This window comes from Dermochelys coriacea, chromosome 23, assembly GCF_009764565.3.
Source record: "Dermochelys coriacea isolate rDerCor1 chromosome 23, rDerCor1.pri.v4, whole genome shotgun sequence".
NCBI lineage: Eukaryota > Metazoa > Chordata > Testudines > Dermochelyidae > Dermochelys > Dermochelys coriacea.
Window position 1 is genome coordinate 14667451 of NC_050090.1, and position 18529 is coordinate 14685979.

General features: G+C 64.7%; 1 protein-coding gene across 1 annotated transcript; it reads left to right on the forward strand.

Annotated features, from left to right (window-relative positions):
- Window positions 1–885: 885 nt before the first annotated feature.
- On the forward strand, window positions 886–17988 carry TRPM4 (transient receptor potential cation channel subfamily M member 4). The gene is given in 26 exon segments (XM_043501129.1): window positions 886–1158; window positions 1405–1472; window positions 1862–2039; window positions 2161–2341; window positions 2888–2904; window positions 2906–3055; window positions 3307–3489; window positions 4272–4331; window positions 4525–4707; window positions 6055–6154; window positions 6558–6673; window positions 7124–7453; window positions 7901–8029; window positions 8238–8367; window positions 8748–8893; window positions 9504–9616; window positions 9791–9889; window positions 12047–12406; window positions 13448–13580; window positions 14127–14301; window positions 14632–14800; window positions 15615–15793; window positions 16077–16209; window positions 16443–16515; window positions 16939–17035; window positions 17481–17988. Coding segments are annotated over 26 exon segments (3534 nt in total). The 5' UTR covers window positions 886–1131; the 3' UTR covers window positions 17486–17988.
- The last annotated feature ends 541 nt before the right edge of the window (window positions 17989–18529 follow it).

Here is an 18529-nt window from a genome sequence, read left to right on the forward strand (position 1 = left end):
TGCCCGCAGCCTGGGTGCTCACTGCAGGGCGAGGGGCCAAGTCGGGTGTCACATTCCCAGCCACGGGCATCCATCCAGGGCGCTGGGCCAGCCGGGCACTGAACGCCCCATGCACGACCCGTGGGGGACGGACCCTCCCTTCTTTCCCAGACCCCCCCCAACCACTAGACCCCACGCCCCTCCCAGAGCCAGGGAGAGAACCCAGGAGTCCTGGCTTCCAGCGCCCCCACCCCACTCTAGCCACTAGACCCCACTCCTCTTCCGAGTCAGGGCAGAACCCAGGAGTCCGGAATCCCAGTCCCTCTGTTATGAAGCTCCTATGCAGGAGACAGCTTCTGGGGTGGGAGGACTTTAGGGGCCCCCATAGGCAGCCCCCCCTACATAAATGCAATGTCCTGGGGGGGATGGGCCTGACTTTGAGGGGATACACTAATGCGAACCACCCTTATGCTGGGGGGGAGGAGGCAAACAGGGGTTTGGTGCTTGAGAGAGTATGGGGGGGGCTGCCGTATCCCCGGGGGGGGGGGCTTGGCTCAAAGATGTTCCCCCCCCCAGACCGGTTCCCTCCCCACCCTTCCAGGCTGGATAAAGGGTGCGGTGTCGATACACCTGCTGATTGCTCAGGGTGTCCTGGCTGTGAACTGTGCCCCAGGGTGGGGCCCCCTTCCAAGGAGACCTGAGCCGGCCCTGCCCCAGTGCAGGGGAGGGGGGAGGCTCCAGATTGAACAATCCGTCCCCATCCCTGTCCCCCAGAGCTGAGATCAGATTCCAGCCCTGACCCCATTGCAAACAGGAGTGACTCCAGATTGACTCCCGGCACAGAGAGCAAAATCCAGTCCTGACCCGCAGTGCAAACAGGAGTGCCTCCAGATTGACCCTGGCCACTGAGAACAGAACCTGACCCCGTCAGTGGTGACTCCAGATTGACTGGCAGCAGGGTGTTTCCTGCCTCCCCCTCCAAACACACACACACATGGGATGTCTCGATCTGGTTAGGCTGGTTTCTGGCTGGGTGGGGCCACGGCAGCGTGGGAGAGGGTTGGACTCACCTTTGCCAGGTGAGACGCTGGGCTCCCTGGGCTCCAGACGCTGCGGGCACAGGGTCTGACGGCCCCAGCCTAGCCTGGCACCATGGGCAGGGACAAACAGCGAGATCAGGTACGGAGCCCCTTGCCCCAGGGCTGGGACGGGCAGCATGGGCATCCAGACACCGAGCTTCCTGGGGGTAGGGTGCACTTTTGGGGCAGGAGACAGCCCCCCCCTCTCCGGGGGGGCTGTGAGGGGATTGGGGGGTTCTGAGGGTCCTCTCTCCAGGATTGGGGGGGCTCTGGGGATTGGGGGGTAGGGGGGGTTCCTCTTTCTCAGACCCTGATCTGGCTCCTCCACCCCCCCTCCCCCCTCCAGACCTGGATCCCCAAACACTTCAAGAAGAAAACCTGCACAACCTACATTGAGGATCCACAGGACGCGGGGTGAGTGGGGTCCCCCCCATCGGGGATACCCTGAGGCTGCTCCCCCAGTGCTCAGGGATCCACCAGTGCCCTCCCCCACGCACTGCAGGTATTATTGTCATGTGCAGGCCGGGTGTCTCATCACATGCAGCAGCCCCCCATTGCCCTTCTGTCCCCCAGTGTTCCAGTGATCCAGTTCCTGTCCCCCAGCACCCCTGGTTCTCCTCCCAGTGCCCCCAGGCTCCCCATGAGCCTGTGACCCCTCCACCAGAGCAGGCCCCTGTGACCCCTTTTTTCCACAGTGACCCCCTGCTCCCTCCCGTGTCCCAGTGACCCTGTCCTTGCCCCCCTGCACCATGCTTTCCCAGTGCCACCCCTCAGCCCCCCCATGACCCCCGTCTCCTCCCCAGCACCCCCCCTCGGTGCCAGTGCGGGAGCCCCCGGGCCGAGCACGTCTCTGTGGCCGTGGAAGACGCCTTTGGCACGGCCATCGTCAGCAAATGGGACTCGGCCCAGCACACCACGGAGGGGCCCACGGACGCCTTCGGGGAGCTGGAGTTTGTGGGGGCCGGTGGCAAACCCAGCAAGGTGAGGGGCTGCGGGTCGGGAGTGAGGGGCACTGGCCGAGCTGGAGGGGGAGGGGGGAACCTGGGCTGCGGGTCGGGAGTGAGGGGCACCGCCTGACCAGCTCCTCACTGCCCCCGGCCAGTTCATCCGCCTGTCGGACTCCTCGGACCCTGCGCTCGCCTACAACCTGGTGACCGAACACTGGAAAACCTCCCTTCCCAACCTCGTGGTGTCAGTTGTCGGGGGCGACGGGGAGGCCCCCGTCCGGGCCTGGCTCCGCGACCTGCTGCGTAAGGGGCTGGTGAAGGCGGCGCAAAGCACAGGTTGGGCTCCCCCTCCCTCTCCCGGGCCAAGCAGCGGTGGAAAGCTGGGCGTGCAATGCACTCGTGCGTGCAAACGCTGGCGCACTCTGTGCAAACACCAGTGCACGCTGTGCAAATGCTGCCATGCTCCTTGCAAACACCAGCACACAACGTGCAAATGCTGCTGTGCTTTGTGCAAATGCCAGTGCGCTCTGTGCTCTCGCACGTGCAAAAGGGCACGCCCTGTCCCACTCGCGGGGAAGCCCTGCCACATGCTCCAAAGCTGCTGTACCGCTGAATGTGCTGGTGCCCGGACTCTGTGTGCCCAGCGAGACCCCGCCGCGCACACGCGCTGCCCTGCACTGACACCCACACACAGATCCGTGCTCGGCAGCCAGGTGTGACACCTCCAGGTCTGAGGGATGGGTCAAATCTGTGCCTGTGTCCCATTCAGGCTCTGGGCATGACACGGGGGGGAGGGGAGATGGGGGTACGTGGGGGTGGGGGGTACTGGGAGGGGTGTGTTACACTCTCAGCCTGTGCCACGCTCCCTGCCCACCCCCCCAGGTGCATGGATCATGACTGGGGGGGATGCAGGCCGGGATTGGGCGACATGTCGGGGAGGCCGTCCGGGACCATGCCACAGCCAGCAACAGCCCCTGTACCCGTGTGGTGGCCATGGGCATCGCGCCCTGGGGCATCATTGCCAACCGCGAGGCCCTCGTCAACCCCAAGGTATGGGTGGGGGGATTCTGGCAGCGGGAGAGGGGCGTGGGCCACAGGGGGTTCTCCGGGGGGGGGTCTGGGGGGAGCTCCCGTCTGGGTACCAGGGAGGGGGCTCTGTGGGGGATGGGCTGGAGGCTGGGGGGTGGGAAGGATCGAGCTGGGTGCTGGAGGGTCTCTGGGGGGGTCGGGTTGGGTACTGGGGTGTCATCCAGGGGGGCCCGGCCTTTCACCAAGCCCCCCCCCCCACTCTCCCCCACCAGGGCTCATTCCCCGCCCACTACTGGTGGGTCCCCCCCGCGGGCACCGCCTGTCCCCTGGACAGTAACCACTCGCTCTTCTTCCTGGTGGACGACGGTTCCCGGGGGCGCCCAGGGGGTGAGAGCCGCTTCCGTGCCCACCTGGAGAAACACATCGCCCAACAGCGGGTGGGTGCCGGTGGTGAGTACCCCAGCCCAGTTACCGCTGGCCTGGTTACCCTGGTTACCCCCGGCCTGGTTACCTCGCTTGCCCCCAGCTTGGTTCCCCTTTGCCTGGTTACCAGGGGGCCCGGTTACCGCAGTCACACACCCCGGCCCGGTTACCATGGTCACACGCCCTCGGCCTGGTTACCTCCCAGCCAGCTTACCACGGTTACCCCCGGCCTGGTTACCACGATCACATTCCCCTGGTCCGGTTACAACAGATACCCCCAGCCCGATTACCATGGTCACAGCCCCATGGCCAGGTTATCCCGGTTACTCCCTGGCCAGGTTACCAAGGTTACTCCCCCTCGCCAGGGTTTGCATGATTTTACACACACACACACACACACACAAACACACACTCACACGGAACCATGGCTACACAGTTACACACACATCACAGCCATGGTTACCAGGCTTAGGTCGCCTCTCCTGAGCCCTTAACCACATCTGCCCTCCACCCCCGTTACTTGCCCCCTAAGTTCTGAGTGCCCCGCCTCAGGCTGCCCCCCTTCCTCCCCTGGGTGAGATCCCCTGAGCGGGTCATGGTCTCCCCGACCCAGAGAGAACCCAGGTGTCCTGGTCCCAGGGGTGGGGAGAGAACCCAGGCATCCTGGTCCTGGGGCCGGCGCTCCACCCACAAGACCAGCCTGTGCCGACCACACTAGTTTTTTGGCTATTCCTTGGGGCCGGATCTGTCACCCGCCCCCTCCTGCCGGCCCCCCCGCACTGACAACCCCCCCGACCGCTGTCTTGCCGGAACTGGCAGCATCGAGATCCCTGTGCTGGTAATGGTCATCGGGGGCAACGCCTCCATGGTCACGGTAAGGGGGGGACTGCGGGGGGGGGGATGGACACAGCCCTGGGGGACCTGGGGAGGGGATGGGCATGGGGGGAGGGAGGGGAACAAGGGGAATGGGGGGGCAGGGTGTGGGAGAGGGACCGGGGGGGGTTGTTGGCTGTGGAGCGGGAGGGGGACACCCTGCCCCTCCGCTGACCCCCCTCTCCCCCCTCCAGCGTGTGCGGGAGGCTGCTGAGGCACACATCCCCTGCCTCCTGGTGGGGGGCTCCGGGGGGGCGGCCGACTGCCTGGCCCAGATCCTGCAGGACGTGCAGCCAGGCCAGGAGACCCGGGTGCTGATCCAGGAGAAGCTGCAGGGACACTTCCTGCCCGCTGACGTGCCAGGCCTGGCCGAGCAGGTACCACAGCCCCCCCGGGGACCCAGACATCTAGGGGGGTGGGGACGGGGACTCAAGGGACTGACCCCTCAGCCCCACCCTCAACGGGACCCTGGCATTCAGGGTGGAGCGGAGCCTGGCGCTGTGGGGAGCGGGGGTTCATGGGGTGTCGGACCTTGTGACGAAGTGAAGATTTTCCATTGATATGTTGTATGCGAGTCTTACTGTTTTGCATGAATGCTGTGTGTGCCTCAGTTTCCCTGTGTATTACACCAGTGTCTGGGTGGTGGGAATAAGCAGGTGTGACTTTTCCGGGGGCAGCTCCAGCTGCCTGCAAGGATGCTCTGGCTGCCCCTTCGTAAACGGAGACCCCGGAGGGGGATGCGACCAGGGGACTCTGGCCTGGGAAGCAAGACAGAGGCCGCAGTAGGAGCAATGGGCAGGGCAGGGGCCAGGCAACTGGAAGCGAGTGAGTCTCAGCTGGCTGGGGGCACACGGGGAGGACCAGGAACGCAGTGTAGGGCAGAGCTCTGCCCTCCCTCTGCGCCCCAAGCCCGCTGAGACTGACTCGCTTCCAGCCGCCTGGCCCCTGCCCTGCCCTTTGCTCCTCTGGCCTCTGTCTCCTTCCTGGTAGAGTGACCAGATGTCCCGATTTTATAGGGACAGTACTGATTATTGGGTCTTTTTCTTATATAGGCTCCCATTACCCCCCACCCCGTCCCAATTTTTCACATTTGCTGTCTGGTCACCCTAATTCCAGGGCACAGAGTCACCTGGTTGCATCCCCCTCCGGGATCTCCAGTTAGGAAGGGGTCGGCCATAGCATCCCTGCAGGCAGCTGGAGCAGCCCCCGCAAAAGTCACACACGCTTATTCCCACTACCCAGACACTGGTGTAATACACAAGGAAACTGAGGCACACGTAGCATTCATGCAATACAGACTCACATACAACATAACGAGGGAAAATCTTCACTTCTCACAGACCTGCCCCCCATAGTGAAGTGGATCCTGGCGCTGTGGGAGGGGGGTGCCGGGAGATGCCGGGGTGTTGGGACCTGCCCCCCACCCTGTGGAGCAGATCCCGACAATGTGGGGAACGGCTGTGGGGGGGTCACGGGTGTCAGACCTGCCCCTCAGGCGGAGCAGAGTCTGGCACTGTGGAGAAGGGGGTGCAGGGGTGCAGCAGGGTTATGGGGTGTCCAACCTGCCCCCCTCCAGGCAGAGCGGATCCTGGCATTGCGGGGAGCGGGATGCAGGGGGTCACAGGGTGTCAGACCTGCCCTCGAGGTGGAATGGATCCTGATGCTGTGGGGAGGGGGGTGCAGGGGTTCGGGGGTGTCATGGGGTGTTGGACCTGCCCCACCAGGTGGAGGAGATCCTGGCGCTGCGGGACCTGGTCACTGTCTATTCAGACGAGGAGGGGCTGGAGGAGTTTGAGACAGTGCTGCTCAAAGCCCTGGTCAGAGGTCAGCCCCCACCCCCAGTGTCTACCCCATGCGCTCTTCCCCCTGGGATCTCCCCACCCTCCCCAGGGTATCCCACATCTCCCCCACTGCCACCTTCCTGCCTTTCCCGCTCCCGGGAGTCATCACGGTTATGGGGCTGGCTGCACCCCACAGCAGCTGAGCCCAGCGACTGTCCTCTTGGTCTGGGGGAAGGGGAGCCCCCCAGGTCGGCCCATCACAGTAGAGACCCCAGCCCAGATTCAGTGCAGATCGGTTGCTCCCTACTGAGCCCCGTGTGGACGCATTCAATCTGCATTGATGCGGCCTGCTTTGGGCTGAGCCCTCCCCATCCCCGCCAGGTTGCCAGGGTGGGGAAACTGAGTCACACAGCTACCACAGCCATCCCGCCCCTGCCCCTCCACAGGCGGCCACCTGACCGGTGAAGCCACCCAGTACCTGGACGAGCTGCGTCTAGCTGTGGCCTGGAACCGCGTAGACATCGCCCGCTCTGAGCTCTTCCGTGGAGACATCCGGTGGGAGGTGAGGGGCGGGTGGGGCGGGGACCCTGAGGGAGGAGCTGGGAGGACCCTGGGGGAGGGGGATCCCAGAAAGAGGAGCTGGGGGCCCCCAGGGGAGTAGGGGGATGGGGAGACCCCTGGAGAGGAGCTATGGGGGGGCTCTGGGGGGCAGGTGTAGGAGGGACCCTGGGGGAGGAGCTGAGGGGGTCTTTGGGGAGTAGGGGGAGGGGAGACCCCAGGGGAGGAGCTATGGGGGGGCTCTGGGGGGCAGGTGGGGGAGGAGCTGAGGGGGGTCTTTGGGGGGTAGGGGGAGGAGGGACCGCCATGGGGAACTGAGAGTGGAGCTTGGGAGCTGGCACAGAGGTGGGGAGGACCCTCTGGGGGGAGGTCCAGCGTCCTTGGGGGCTCTTGGGGGGGGCTGGTGCTCACAGGGCAGGTACTAACCTGGGTTCTCCCCCCCCTTGCCCTGCAGCCCCCCCAGCTGGAGGAGCCCATGCGGGATGCGCTGCTGGGGGACCGCCCGGCCCTGGTGCGTCTGTTCGTGGAGAACGGGCTGGACCTGGGCAAGTTCCTGACCTGGGAGCGCCTGGGGGAGCTGTACAGGGGGGTCCCCGAGGCCTCGCTGCTGCACCAGCTGCTGGAGCGGCGCCAGGGGGGGCCCGAGCCCCCCCACTACCAGCTTGTGGAGCGTCCCCCCAACTGCCCCCTGACCCAGGTGGCCCGCCTGCTCCGCGAGCTGCTGGGTGACGTCTGTGCCCCCTTCTATGCCAGGCTGCACCCCCTGGACTCCAAGGGGGCTGGGGTATGTGGGGGGCCAAGGAGGGGCCAAGGGGGGCAGGGAGGTGGGAGGTGGGGAGCATGGAGGGCCTGGGGCACATGGCCGAGGACATGGGAGGAGGGGGTGCACAGGGGACTTGGGGGGCTGGCCGGGGGGCAAAGGGGGCAGGGATGTGCGAAGAGGGGGTGCACAGGGGGCCTGGTGCACCTGCAGGGACAAGGGGCCGGGTTACTTGGTGGTGGCAGGGTGGGGACCCAAGGAGGCTGAGGTATGCTGGGGGGCTGTGATATGTGGGTGCAATAAGATGGGGGTCACAATGGGGCAGGGGTATGTGGGGGGCCATAGAGGGCAGGAGCTGGCTGGGACCCTGCGGGTTGCAGGGGGAAGTGAGGGAAGATGGGGGGGCTGCCAACAGGGTTCTCCCGATCCACGTGGCTCTGACCCTCCTCCCTTTCCTCCCCGCCCTCCCAGAAGAAGGGTCCCCTGCTGAACGGGGACCCCCCGTACCGCGGCCAGTGCACCCAGAACCCCTGGACTGACCTCTTCATCTGGGCCGTACTGCTCAACCGGGGCGAGATGGCCACGTACTGCTGGGAGATGGTGAGGGAGGCCCAGGGGGTGGGGAGCTGGGGGGTGGGGGGAGACCCCTGGGGATGCTGGGGGGAGGGGGAGACCCCGGGGGAAGGGGGAGCTGGGGGGAGACCCGAGGGGATGCTGGGGGGAGGGGAGTACCATGGGAGGGCACTGGCAGGGATGCAGATCTGGGAGTCGCCGCGGGGTGTCTCTCTCTGTAACCCTCTCCCCGCAGGCCCCAGACGCAGTGGGGGGGGCACTGGTGGGGGCGCGGATCCTGCGGGAACTCTCCACCTCGAGTCGGAACACGCAGGAGGCAGCGGACATGAAGGAGCTGGCCATGAAGTTCGAGACCCTGGCCATCGGTGAAGGGGGCAGAGACGGGGGGCAGGGCAGTGTGGGGGGGTGCAGGGGGCGGTACGGGGGTGATGGGGGTGCAGGGGATGGTATGGGGGTGATGGGGGTGATGGGGCATGCAGGGGCAGTACAGGGGTGCAGGGGGCGGTACAGCGGCTGTACAGGGGTGCAGGGCCAATATGGGGGCATGCAGAGGGTGGTACGGGGGGTGCAGGGGGTAGTACAGGGGTGCAGGGGGGGCGGTATGGAGGGTGAAGGGGGGATGGGCATGCAGGGGCAGTAACAGGGGGGTTCAGGGGGTGGTACAGGGGTGCAGGGGCGATACGGGGGTGCGAGGGGAGCTGGGAGGTCCCGGGGGCATCACCATTGACCCCCCCCCATCCCCCAGGCGTGTTCGGTGAGTGCTATGGGAACAGCGAGTCTCGGGCCTCTCAGCTCCTTGTGCGTCGCTCCCAACTCTGGGGCGGCGCCACCTGCCTGCAGCTCGCCTGGCTGGCCGAGGCCCGGTGCTTCTTTGCCCACGATGGAGTGCAGGTACGGTGGGTGGGTATGGGTCGGGGTGGGTACGGGAGGGCGGGTATGAGGCGGGTATGGGGGGTGGGTACGAGGCAGGTGCAGGTACGGGGGACGGGTACAGGGGCAGGGCAGGTATGGGAGGGTGGGTACGAGGCAGGTATGGGGTGGGTACAGGCGGGCAGGTACGAGGCAGGTGCAGGTACAGGGGGCGGGTACAGGGGCGGGTATGGGAGGGCGGGTATGAGGTGGGTATAGGGGTGGGTATGGGAGGGTGGTTACAAGGCAGGTGCAGGTACAGGGGTGGGTAGAGGGGACGGGTACAAGGCAGGTGCAGGTACAGGGGGCGGGTACAGGGGCGGGGTGGGTATGGGAGGGCGGGTACGAGGCGGGTATAGGGGGTGGGTACGGGGGTGGGTACGAGGCAGGTGCAGGTATGGGGGGGCGGGTATGGGAGGGCAAGTACAAGGCAGGTATAGGGGATGGGTACAGGGGGGCGGGTACGAGGCAGGTGCGGGTACGGGAGTGCAGGTATAGGGGTAGGGGGAAGATTTGGAGGGGGACCTGGGGGGGTTGGATAAGAAGTGACCCCCACCTAGTGCTAACCTCCCCTTCCTCCCACTGCCCGCAGGCGCTGCTGACCCAGAACTGGTGGGGCGAGATGGAAAGGTCCACGCCCGTCTGGAAACTCCTCCTCACCTTCTTCTGCCCCCCTCTCATCTTCACCAACCTCATCACCTTCAGGTGGGTGCTGGGGGGCCCCAGGGAGGGGGTCAGCTACATAAGGGGGCACTGGGGGAAACTCGCAGTGCCACGGTCCCTGGCTAGGGGCATTGCTGTGGGGAAGCTTGCAGCACTGAGGACCCAGACTCAGTCTCTCTCTCTCTCTCTCTCTCCACCCCCACCCCCACCCCCCAGGGCAATGGAGGAGGATCTGCAGCAGGAGAAGCCCCACACCCCGGAGCTGGAGAACCTGGACGCCGATGGGAAATGCCCCGTGGAGGAGCTCCTCACGGGGTAAGGGGGGGCAGCCCAGCGGGGAGGGGGCTGGGGTGACCCATACATTGGATCCCATGGTGCTGAGGGGTCCTGCCCTTGTCCCCTCCCAGATCAGAGCAGACCCGCTCCAGGTCCTACACTTCCACCAGCACACACCCAGGTTGGCACATACCCACTTGCAGCTACACACACAGATGTTGTGATCAGGCTCAGCTAAGGCCCCTCCCAGTTCCTGAGGCACACCCCCCCCCGGAGGGGTAAACCCAAAGTGATCCCGTCTTGCACTGCACAGTGTAAGCTCCTGAAATTCGCCCCCTCGCTTAATGTGGAGAGAGATATGCACAGCTTCCTGCCCCCTGTGATCATTTCCACACACTAGGTTTAGACAGAACAAAAACCGGTTTATTAACTACAAAAGATTCTAGGGGATAGGAAACAGATCAGAGCAGATTATGCAGCAAATAAACAAAACCGCAAACTGAGCTTAACACGCTAGATAGACAGGAGATGAATGAACAAATTCTCACCCGGAGCGATAAACAGGCTGGCAGATTCTGATGGCACAAGCTGCCTTGGTTTCCCCAAGTTTTCATACACAAGCTAGAAATCCTCTAGCCTGGGACCTGCACTTCCCCCAGTTCAGTCCTTGCCCCTCAGGTGTTTCCAGGTGTTACAAGGAGAGTGAGGTCCCCCCGTGATGTCATTGTCCCCCTTTGATACCTTCTCCCCACTTGCTGGAAAACTCTCTTGCTGTGAGCCAGGTCAAACAGTTCCCATTGTGTCGGAGAGGTTTCTAGCGTACCCAGTTCCTGGGGTAACTCTTGTGCGTGTGGCTTTTTCCTCAATGAGCCATTAGCATTGGTTGGCCTTTTTACTGTCATACCGGAAAGGAGGCTTGTGGGTGTCCCCAACCTTGAGACATGTTTCAGTAACACAGACACTTAGTGTCACGGAGTGTGGGAGAGTCGGGGCTCTGCACCCCGCACTTCCTGCGATTCACCGTCACTCTCAGCCGGCCAGTAACACAGAAGGTTTATTAGCCGACAGGAACACAGCCCAAAACCAGAGCTTGTAGGTATAGAGACCAGGACCCCTCAGTCAGGTCCCAGCCAGCTCCAAATTGAAACTCCCTCCAGCCCCTCCTCGGGCCTTTGTCTCTCCTCCGGGGCCCATCCCCCCACCTAGATACGTAAGAAATGCCTAGGGGAAACTGAGGCACCTCCACAGTATTCAGAGAAAACATTAAGAACATTCCCGCTTCGTAGCACTTAGTAAACTTCATAACTTCTCATGCAACAACAGCACACACCACACAACGAGATATTAATGTCCAGCAGATTGAGACTTTTCGAATGATACCTCACCAGGCAGATTTGGCAAAAAACACATCCTCATTCCATGACTGTGGTGAATATTGGGGGGCCAAGGTGTGATGGAGCGGGGGGGGCGGATTGACCAAGAATGTTGCGGGGGAGTTTTACTGGGACCGTCGGCATGGGGGATGGGATAGCAGGGGGTAGCTGCATTGGAGGGGTGATACCTGAGCATGTAACCTGAGCCGGGGTGGGGGGGGTTGGGGCCAGGTGACACCTTTTGCCCGGGAAGCAATTGGTCCTGCTTTGAGCAGGGGGTTGGACTAGATACCTCCTGAGGTCCCTTCCAACCCTGATCTTCTATGATTCTCTGAAAGGCTGGAGGAGGAGCCGGGGGGGGGAGAGGGGAGGAGTCGGCTGCAGGGGGTCTTGAGTTGGGAATGGACTGGGGAAACGGAGGGAACCCCAAGGCTGCGGTCTAAGCTCCCTGCCCCCCAGAAGGATCTATCTGAGGGGTCCTGGTTGTACCAACAAGCTCTGTTTGGGACCGTGTTCCTGTCGTCCAATAAACCTTCCATTTTACTGGCTGGCTGAGAGTCACGGTGAATCGCAGGAAGAGGGGGGTGCAGGGCCCTGACTCCCCCACACTTCGTGACACAGGGTGTCACCGCCCCCATGCTGAGATCTGACCCCCCCACCCTGCAGCTCAGAGACCTCCCCATGACTGAACCCCTGATGCTGAGATCTAACCACCCCTGCGAGCCAGAGCCCCCACCATGTCCATGGCCCCCCCATGCTGAGATCTGACCCCCCCCACAAGTCAGAGCCCCGCCATGCTGAGATCTGATCCTGCTCCCCGCAGTTCGGCGTCCTCGCTGAGCTCCCCCCGGCGGCCAGGCCGGGCCTGGCTCTGGTGCTGGCGCCAGTTCTGGAAGGCGCCGGTGACAGCCTTCCTGGGCAACGTGGTGATGTACCTGCTCTTCCTGCTGCTCTTCTCCTACGTGCTGCTGCTGGACTTCGCGCCCCCCCCGCCCGAGGGCCCCCGCACTGCCGAGATCTTGCTCTACGCCTGGGTCTTCACCTTGCTGTGCGAGGAGCTGCGCCAGAGCTACTTCACCGGGCACCGGACGCTGGCCCAGCGCGCCCGCGCCTACCTGCAGGACCCCTGGAACCAGTTCGACCTCACCGCCCTGGGGCTCTTCCTGCTGGGGGCTGTCTGCCGGTGAGACCCCCATAGGGCCTGGGTGAGGCCCCCAGCCACCCGTCCCCCCATGCCCCTGCCTGGGCACGGTGCCCCCAGCCCCTGGCACCTGCAGCCTCCCATCTCCCCCTCCCTCTGCCTGGGCACGGTGCCCCCAGCCCCTGGCACCCGCAGCCTCCCATCTCCCCCTCCCCCTGCCTGGGCACAGTGCCCCCAGCTCCTGGCACCCGCAGCCTCCCATCTCCCCCTCCCCCTGCCTGGGCACAGTGCCCCCAGCTCCTGGCACCCACAGCCACCCATCCCCCCATGCCCCTTTCCTGGGCACAGTGCCCCCAGCCCCTGGCACCCGCAGCCTCCCATCTCCCCCTCCCCCTGCCTGGGCACAGTGCCCCCAGCCCCTGGCACCTGCAGCCTCCCATCTCCCCCTCCACCTGCCTGGGCACAGTGCCCCCAGCTCCTGGCACCCACAGCCTCCTGTCTCCGCCTCCCCCTGCCTGGGCACGGTGCCCCCATCCCCTGGCACCTGCAGCCTCCCATCTCCCCCTCCCCCTGCCTGGGCACGGTGCCCCCAGCTCCTGGCACCCGCAGCCTCCCGTCTCCCCCTCACTCAGCACCCCCAGGGGCCTGGCACCCACAGCCTCCCGTCCCCCCCTCGCTCAGCACCCCCATGGGCCTGGCACCCTCAGCCTCCCGTCCCCCCCTCTCTCATCACCCCCATGGGCCTGGCACCCACAGCCTCCTGTCTCCCCCTCCCCCTGCCTGGGCACGGTGCCCCCAGCCCCTGGCACCCGCAGCCTCCCATCCCTGCCCAGCATGGTGCCTCCCCCCCACCCCTGTTGCCCCCATCCCACCAGCCATGGCTCTGTACCTCCCCCCCCCCGGCACAGAGTCACACCTCATGGCCCCAGCTGTGAGTGGGGAGGGTGTTGGGTCCCCCTGACCCATCCCCCACCTCAGCCCAGAATCACCTCCCAACTGAGCTGGGGTCCCTGGCTATGGTTTGGGGAGGGGATGCTGTGTTGGGGGGGTTGGACCCCTGCTCAACCCCTCCCCCCTGCACAGGATGTTTCAAGGGACCTACCCGTCGGGGCGCACCGTGCTCTGCCTGGACTTCATGGTCTTCACCCTGCGTCTCATCCACATCTTCGCCGTCAACAAACAGCTGGGCCCCAAGATGATCATCGTGGGCAAGATGGTGAGTGGGGGACTGAAGGGGCCGATGGAGGGATGGAAAAGGGGGGGGGCCGGGTGGGAAGGGGCGTGGAGGTGTGGTTTGGGGGGATTCTTGTGTTGAGGGGGGCGGTGGAGGGCTCTGACCAGGAAGGGGGGGTTCATAGGGATTATGGGGGCAGTGGAGGGGCTCTGGCCAGGAGGGGGATGTGGGGGCCCCATGGGGGGCTGTGGGGGGCAGTGCAGGGGCTCTGACCAGGAGGGGGATATGGGGGCCCCATGGGGGGTTGTGGGGGGCAGTGAGGGATCTGACCAGGAGGGGGATGTGGGGGCCCCATGGGGGATTGTGGGGGGCAGTGAGGGACCTGACCAGGAGGGGGATGTGGGGGCCTCGTGGGGGTTATGGAGAGCAGTGAGGGATCTGACCAGGAGGGGGATGTGGGGGCAGTGGGGAGTCTGACCAGGAAGGGGATGTGGGAGTTATGGGAGCAGTGCGGGGTCTGACCAGGTGGGGGCCAGTGGAGGGTTGGGTGGACCCATCCCAGATGCTCATGCTCCCCCCCCCCAACAGATGAAGGACGTCTTCCTCTTCCTCTTCTTCCTGGCCGTCTGGCTGGTGGCCTACGGGGTGACGACCGAGGGGCTGCTGCACCCCAGTGACCAGCGCCTGGCCTGGATCTTCCGCCGTGTCTTCTACCGGCCCTATCTGCAGATCTTCGGCCAGATCCAGCTCAACGAGATCGATGGTGCGGGGCACGGCTTCCCCCGGCCCCAGGGCGGGGACTGGCTGGCTCAGGGGGGTGGGGAATGGGACACGGGGCCTGTCCCCCCTAGGGGGCGCTGGCTCCCATCCGGCCCCGGGGTGGGGGCTGGCTGGCTCAGGGGGTGGGGAATGGGACACGGGGCCTGTCCCCCCTAGGGGGCGCTGGCTCCCATCCGGCCCCGGGGCGGGGGCTGGCTGGCTCAGGGGGTGGAGAATGGGACACGGGGCCTGTCCCCCCTAGGGGGCACTGGCTCCCATCTGGCCCCAGAGCGGGGGGTGGGCTGGCTCACAGATCTCAACCCCCCACCCCCAGCGGCGCTGATCACGGCGTCGAACTGCACGGACGACCCGGTGGCGATCCTGATGGAGGAGGCCACGCCCTGCACGAACACTTACGCCAACTGGCTGGTGCTGGTTCTCCTCGTCATCTTCCTCCTCGTCGCCAACATCCTGCTCCTCAACCTGCTCATCGCCATGTTCAGGTACCACCTGGTGGGCCCCGTGGGTGCGCGGTGAGTTGGTGAGTGTCCAAGGAGCAGGGTGCAGTGGGGCACATCTACCGTGCGTTAAGATATGTGCAAGGGGTCAAGTGAATGAGTGCGTGTGGCAAGCATGGAAGGTGCTGGGCACTAGTACAAGGAGAATGAGTGAATAGTGAGTTGATGTGCCAGTGCACTAGAATGTGTGGATGGAGAGTTGATGAGTGTGGAAGGCCTTGGTGCACTTGCGTGTTCAGCAGGTGAGCTGATAAGTGTGTGGGCCTGGTGCACTAGCATTTGCAGAGGGCAAGCTGACAAGCATGCAAGGCTTGGTACACGAGCACGTGCAGAAAGTGAGCTGACAATTGTGCAAGGCCCCAGTGCACTGGTGTTGCGGACAGTGAGCTGCCAAGTGTCTCAGGCCCTGGTGCACTAGCATGTACAGAGGGTGAGCTGCCAAGTGTGCAAGGCCCTGGTGCACGAGCACATACTAAGAGTGAGCTGATGAGCGTGTGAGCCCTGGTGCACTAGCATGTGCACAGGACATGCTGACAATTGTGCAAGGTGCCAATGCACACACATGTGCAGAGACAGAGCTGACCAGTGAGGCCCTTGTGCACTAGTGCATGGAGAGGGTGAGCTGAGGAACATGCAAGGCCCCAGTGCACTAGCACATGCAGAGGGTGTGCTGAGTGTGCAAAGCCCCAGTGTACTAGCACGTACAGAGGGCGAGTTAAGCGTGCGAGGGCCTGGTGGGGGCAGCCTAGTGTCCCTTTGCCCCCTGCCCGTCTGACATCCCCCTCCCCCCACCCCCCAGTTATACCTTTGCCAAGGTGCAGGGCAACAGCGACACCTACTGGAAGTCGCAGCGTTACAGCCTGATCCTGGAGTATCACAACCGGCCGGCCCTGGCCCCCCCCTTCATCATCATCAGCCACCTGCGCCAGCTGGTGCGCCACCGGGCCTGGGGGGGCTCTGCCAAGAGCCGCCACTTCGGTGAGTGGCTGGGGGGGGCTCCTTGCAGGGGTGGGGCAGGACCAGGGGCAGTGCTCTGGGGGCAGGGACATGGGTTTGGAGGGAGGGGGCAGTGCTGGGAGGGGTGAGGGGGGGCAGATCGGAGGGTCGCTCTGCGGATCTTTCAGGGGGGGTCACCAAGTTGATATGGGGCTGGAGCTGGCCCCTGCCCCTCTCCCCACACCTCGGGCCTGCTGGCCCCCACCTGCTTTTCATGTGTCTACCTCCACCTCCCCCCGCCCTGCCCGGATGCCTGGGTCCCCAGCGCGGGACCTGTCCCCGGAGGGGGACGCCCAGCTGCTCACCTGGGAGGCCGTGCAGAAGGAGAATCACCTGGTAGCCCTGGGCCGCCAGAAACGGGACAGCGACACCGAGCGGCTCCGGCGGACGTCTCAGAAGTGAGGGGGGCCGGGGGAGGCCTGGAAAAGAGGGGTGTATGGGGGTGCAGGGAGGAAGGGGTCAAGGGTGCATTGAGCAGCTGGGGTGTGTGGGGTTGGGGGTTCAGGGAGGGAACGGTGAATCTGGGGGTGGGGTGAGTATGGGGGGAGCATTGGAGTTGGGGGCCACCTGGAGATCAGGGGGAGAATCAGGGGGGCCCCCCAAGTGACCCCCCATCTCCTCCCCCATGCAGGGTAGACCAGGCCTTGAAGCAATTGGCAGAGGTCCGGGAGCAGGAGCGACGGCTCAAGACCCTGGAGACCCAGGTACAGGGTTGGGGGACACGTGGGGTACAAAGACAGGGAGATCTTGGGGGGGATAACAGATGGAGTGGGGGAATCAGGAGAGGTCGTGTGGGGGGTCAGGAGGGGCAAAGGGGGTGGCAGAGGGGGCCTGTAGGGTTCGGGGGAAGGGGGGGACGGCTGAGGTAGGGGAGTCAGGAAGGGTCATGTGCGGGGTCAGGAGGGGCAATGGGGGTGGCAGAGGGGGGCTGAGGGGTCCAGGGGAAGGGGGGGATGGCTGAGGTGGGGGAGTCAGGAGGGGTCGTGTGGGGGGTCAGGAGGGACAATGGGGGCAGCAGAGGGGGGCTGAAGGGTCCAGGGGAAGTGGGGGGGGACAGCTGAGGTGCGGGGGATCTGGGGTGAGGGGCTGCAGGGTCCTCAGCACCTGCCCCACTCCCCCCCCCCCAGATGGAGAAGTGCACCAGCGCCCTCTACTGGATGGTGGACACCCTGGCTCAGAGCGAGCTTGGGAAGAACCGCCCCGCCCCCCCCACACTCAAAACTGGTGAGTGACCCCCCCCATCCACATCCCTGCCCTAGTATCCCGCCCAGTGTCCCCTGCCCCCCAGCACTAACCACCCCCCATTGCCTTGGGTTCCCCTATAGGGTGCCCCCTCCCTCCCCCCTGCACTGCCCCTACTCTCCCCATGGGAACTCCCTTCCCTTGATCCCCAGTTGCTCCTCCCGCCCCAATAGTCCCTATGGGGCCCCTCCCCCAATGCTGGAGCATGGCCCCCCAGCTGTCCTCCCCCCTGCATGGAGTTCCCAGATTCCACCCCCTCCGCCCCCGAGAAACAGGCCAGAGCCAACTGGGGAGGGTGGGGTAATGAAGGAGTTTATTCCCCACCACACACACTGGGGCTGGCTGGTGGCTGTGGGGTGCTGCATGCCCCCCCCCATTTTGCCCTGGTATTTCAGCTGCCTGTCCTGAATCTATCTGTTGCCCCCAGACTGACCCCCCGACCCCAGCGAGTGAGGACATCAGCTGCGGAGAATGGACACCAAGCTTCAAGGCCAGGCATCCGGGCACCATGGACGCCCCCCCCTCCCCCCCGCCACTGTGTACCCAGGCAGCTGGGCACCATGGACTGTCCTGGGGGGCAGGAGTTCAGGAGACCCCTGCTGTGAACCCAGGTGTCCGGATGCCACAGACTCTTGGGGGGAGGCAGGGAAGGAAGAGAAATCTCAGGGCACCCACCCCCCCAGCGGGTCCCCCGTAACAAAGTTACCTTATGTTGCATGTGAGTCTTACTGTGCTACACTAATACTGTGTGTGCCTCAGTTTCCCTGTGTGCTGCACCAGTGCTTCGGTGGTGGGAATAGGGGTGTGGGAATTTGGCTGAGACCCTCGGGAGCCGGTGAGGTGGCTCCGGTGCCCTTTATAACCTGAGACCCAGGAGGGGGCTGCGACCTTTGCCTGGGAAGCGAGACAAAGACAAGGAGGAGGAGCAATGGGGGCGGGGGTTTCGGAGGTCAGGTCACTGGAAGCCCGCTTCAGGGTGGGGGGGCTGTGTAGCAGAGCGGGGCACTCACTGCCGCGGCGCCTCCTGCTGGTCAGTCCAGGAATTAGCATATCCAGCTCAGTGTGCCCTCCTCGGGCCGCTTTCTCCGTGTCCTTATCTGCCCCCTGCCGTGTCTTTATCTCCACCACGTGTATTTCAGTCCCCACATCCCTCCCAGCCCGCGGGGCCCCATCTCTGGAGCACCCACAGGGAAAAACTGGTGAGTGCTCTGCACCCACCGGCAGCTCCCTGCCCTGCCCCCCCCAGCTCACCTCCTCCCCTGAGCACACCGCTTCCCCCCCTAGCTCCCACCACTTCCCAATGCTAAACAGCTGTTTCACAGCAGCAAGCACTGGGAGGGAGGGGGAACGTGGCGCACTCGGGGAAGAGTCGGGGCCAGGGTGGGGATTTGGGGAAGGGGTCTGTCATGGAGTGTAGGGGAGTCAGGGCCCTGCACCCCCTCACTTCCTGCAATTCACCGAGACTCAGCCAGCCAG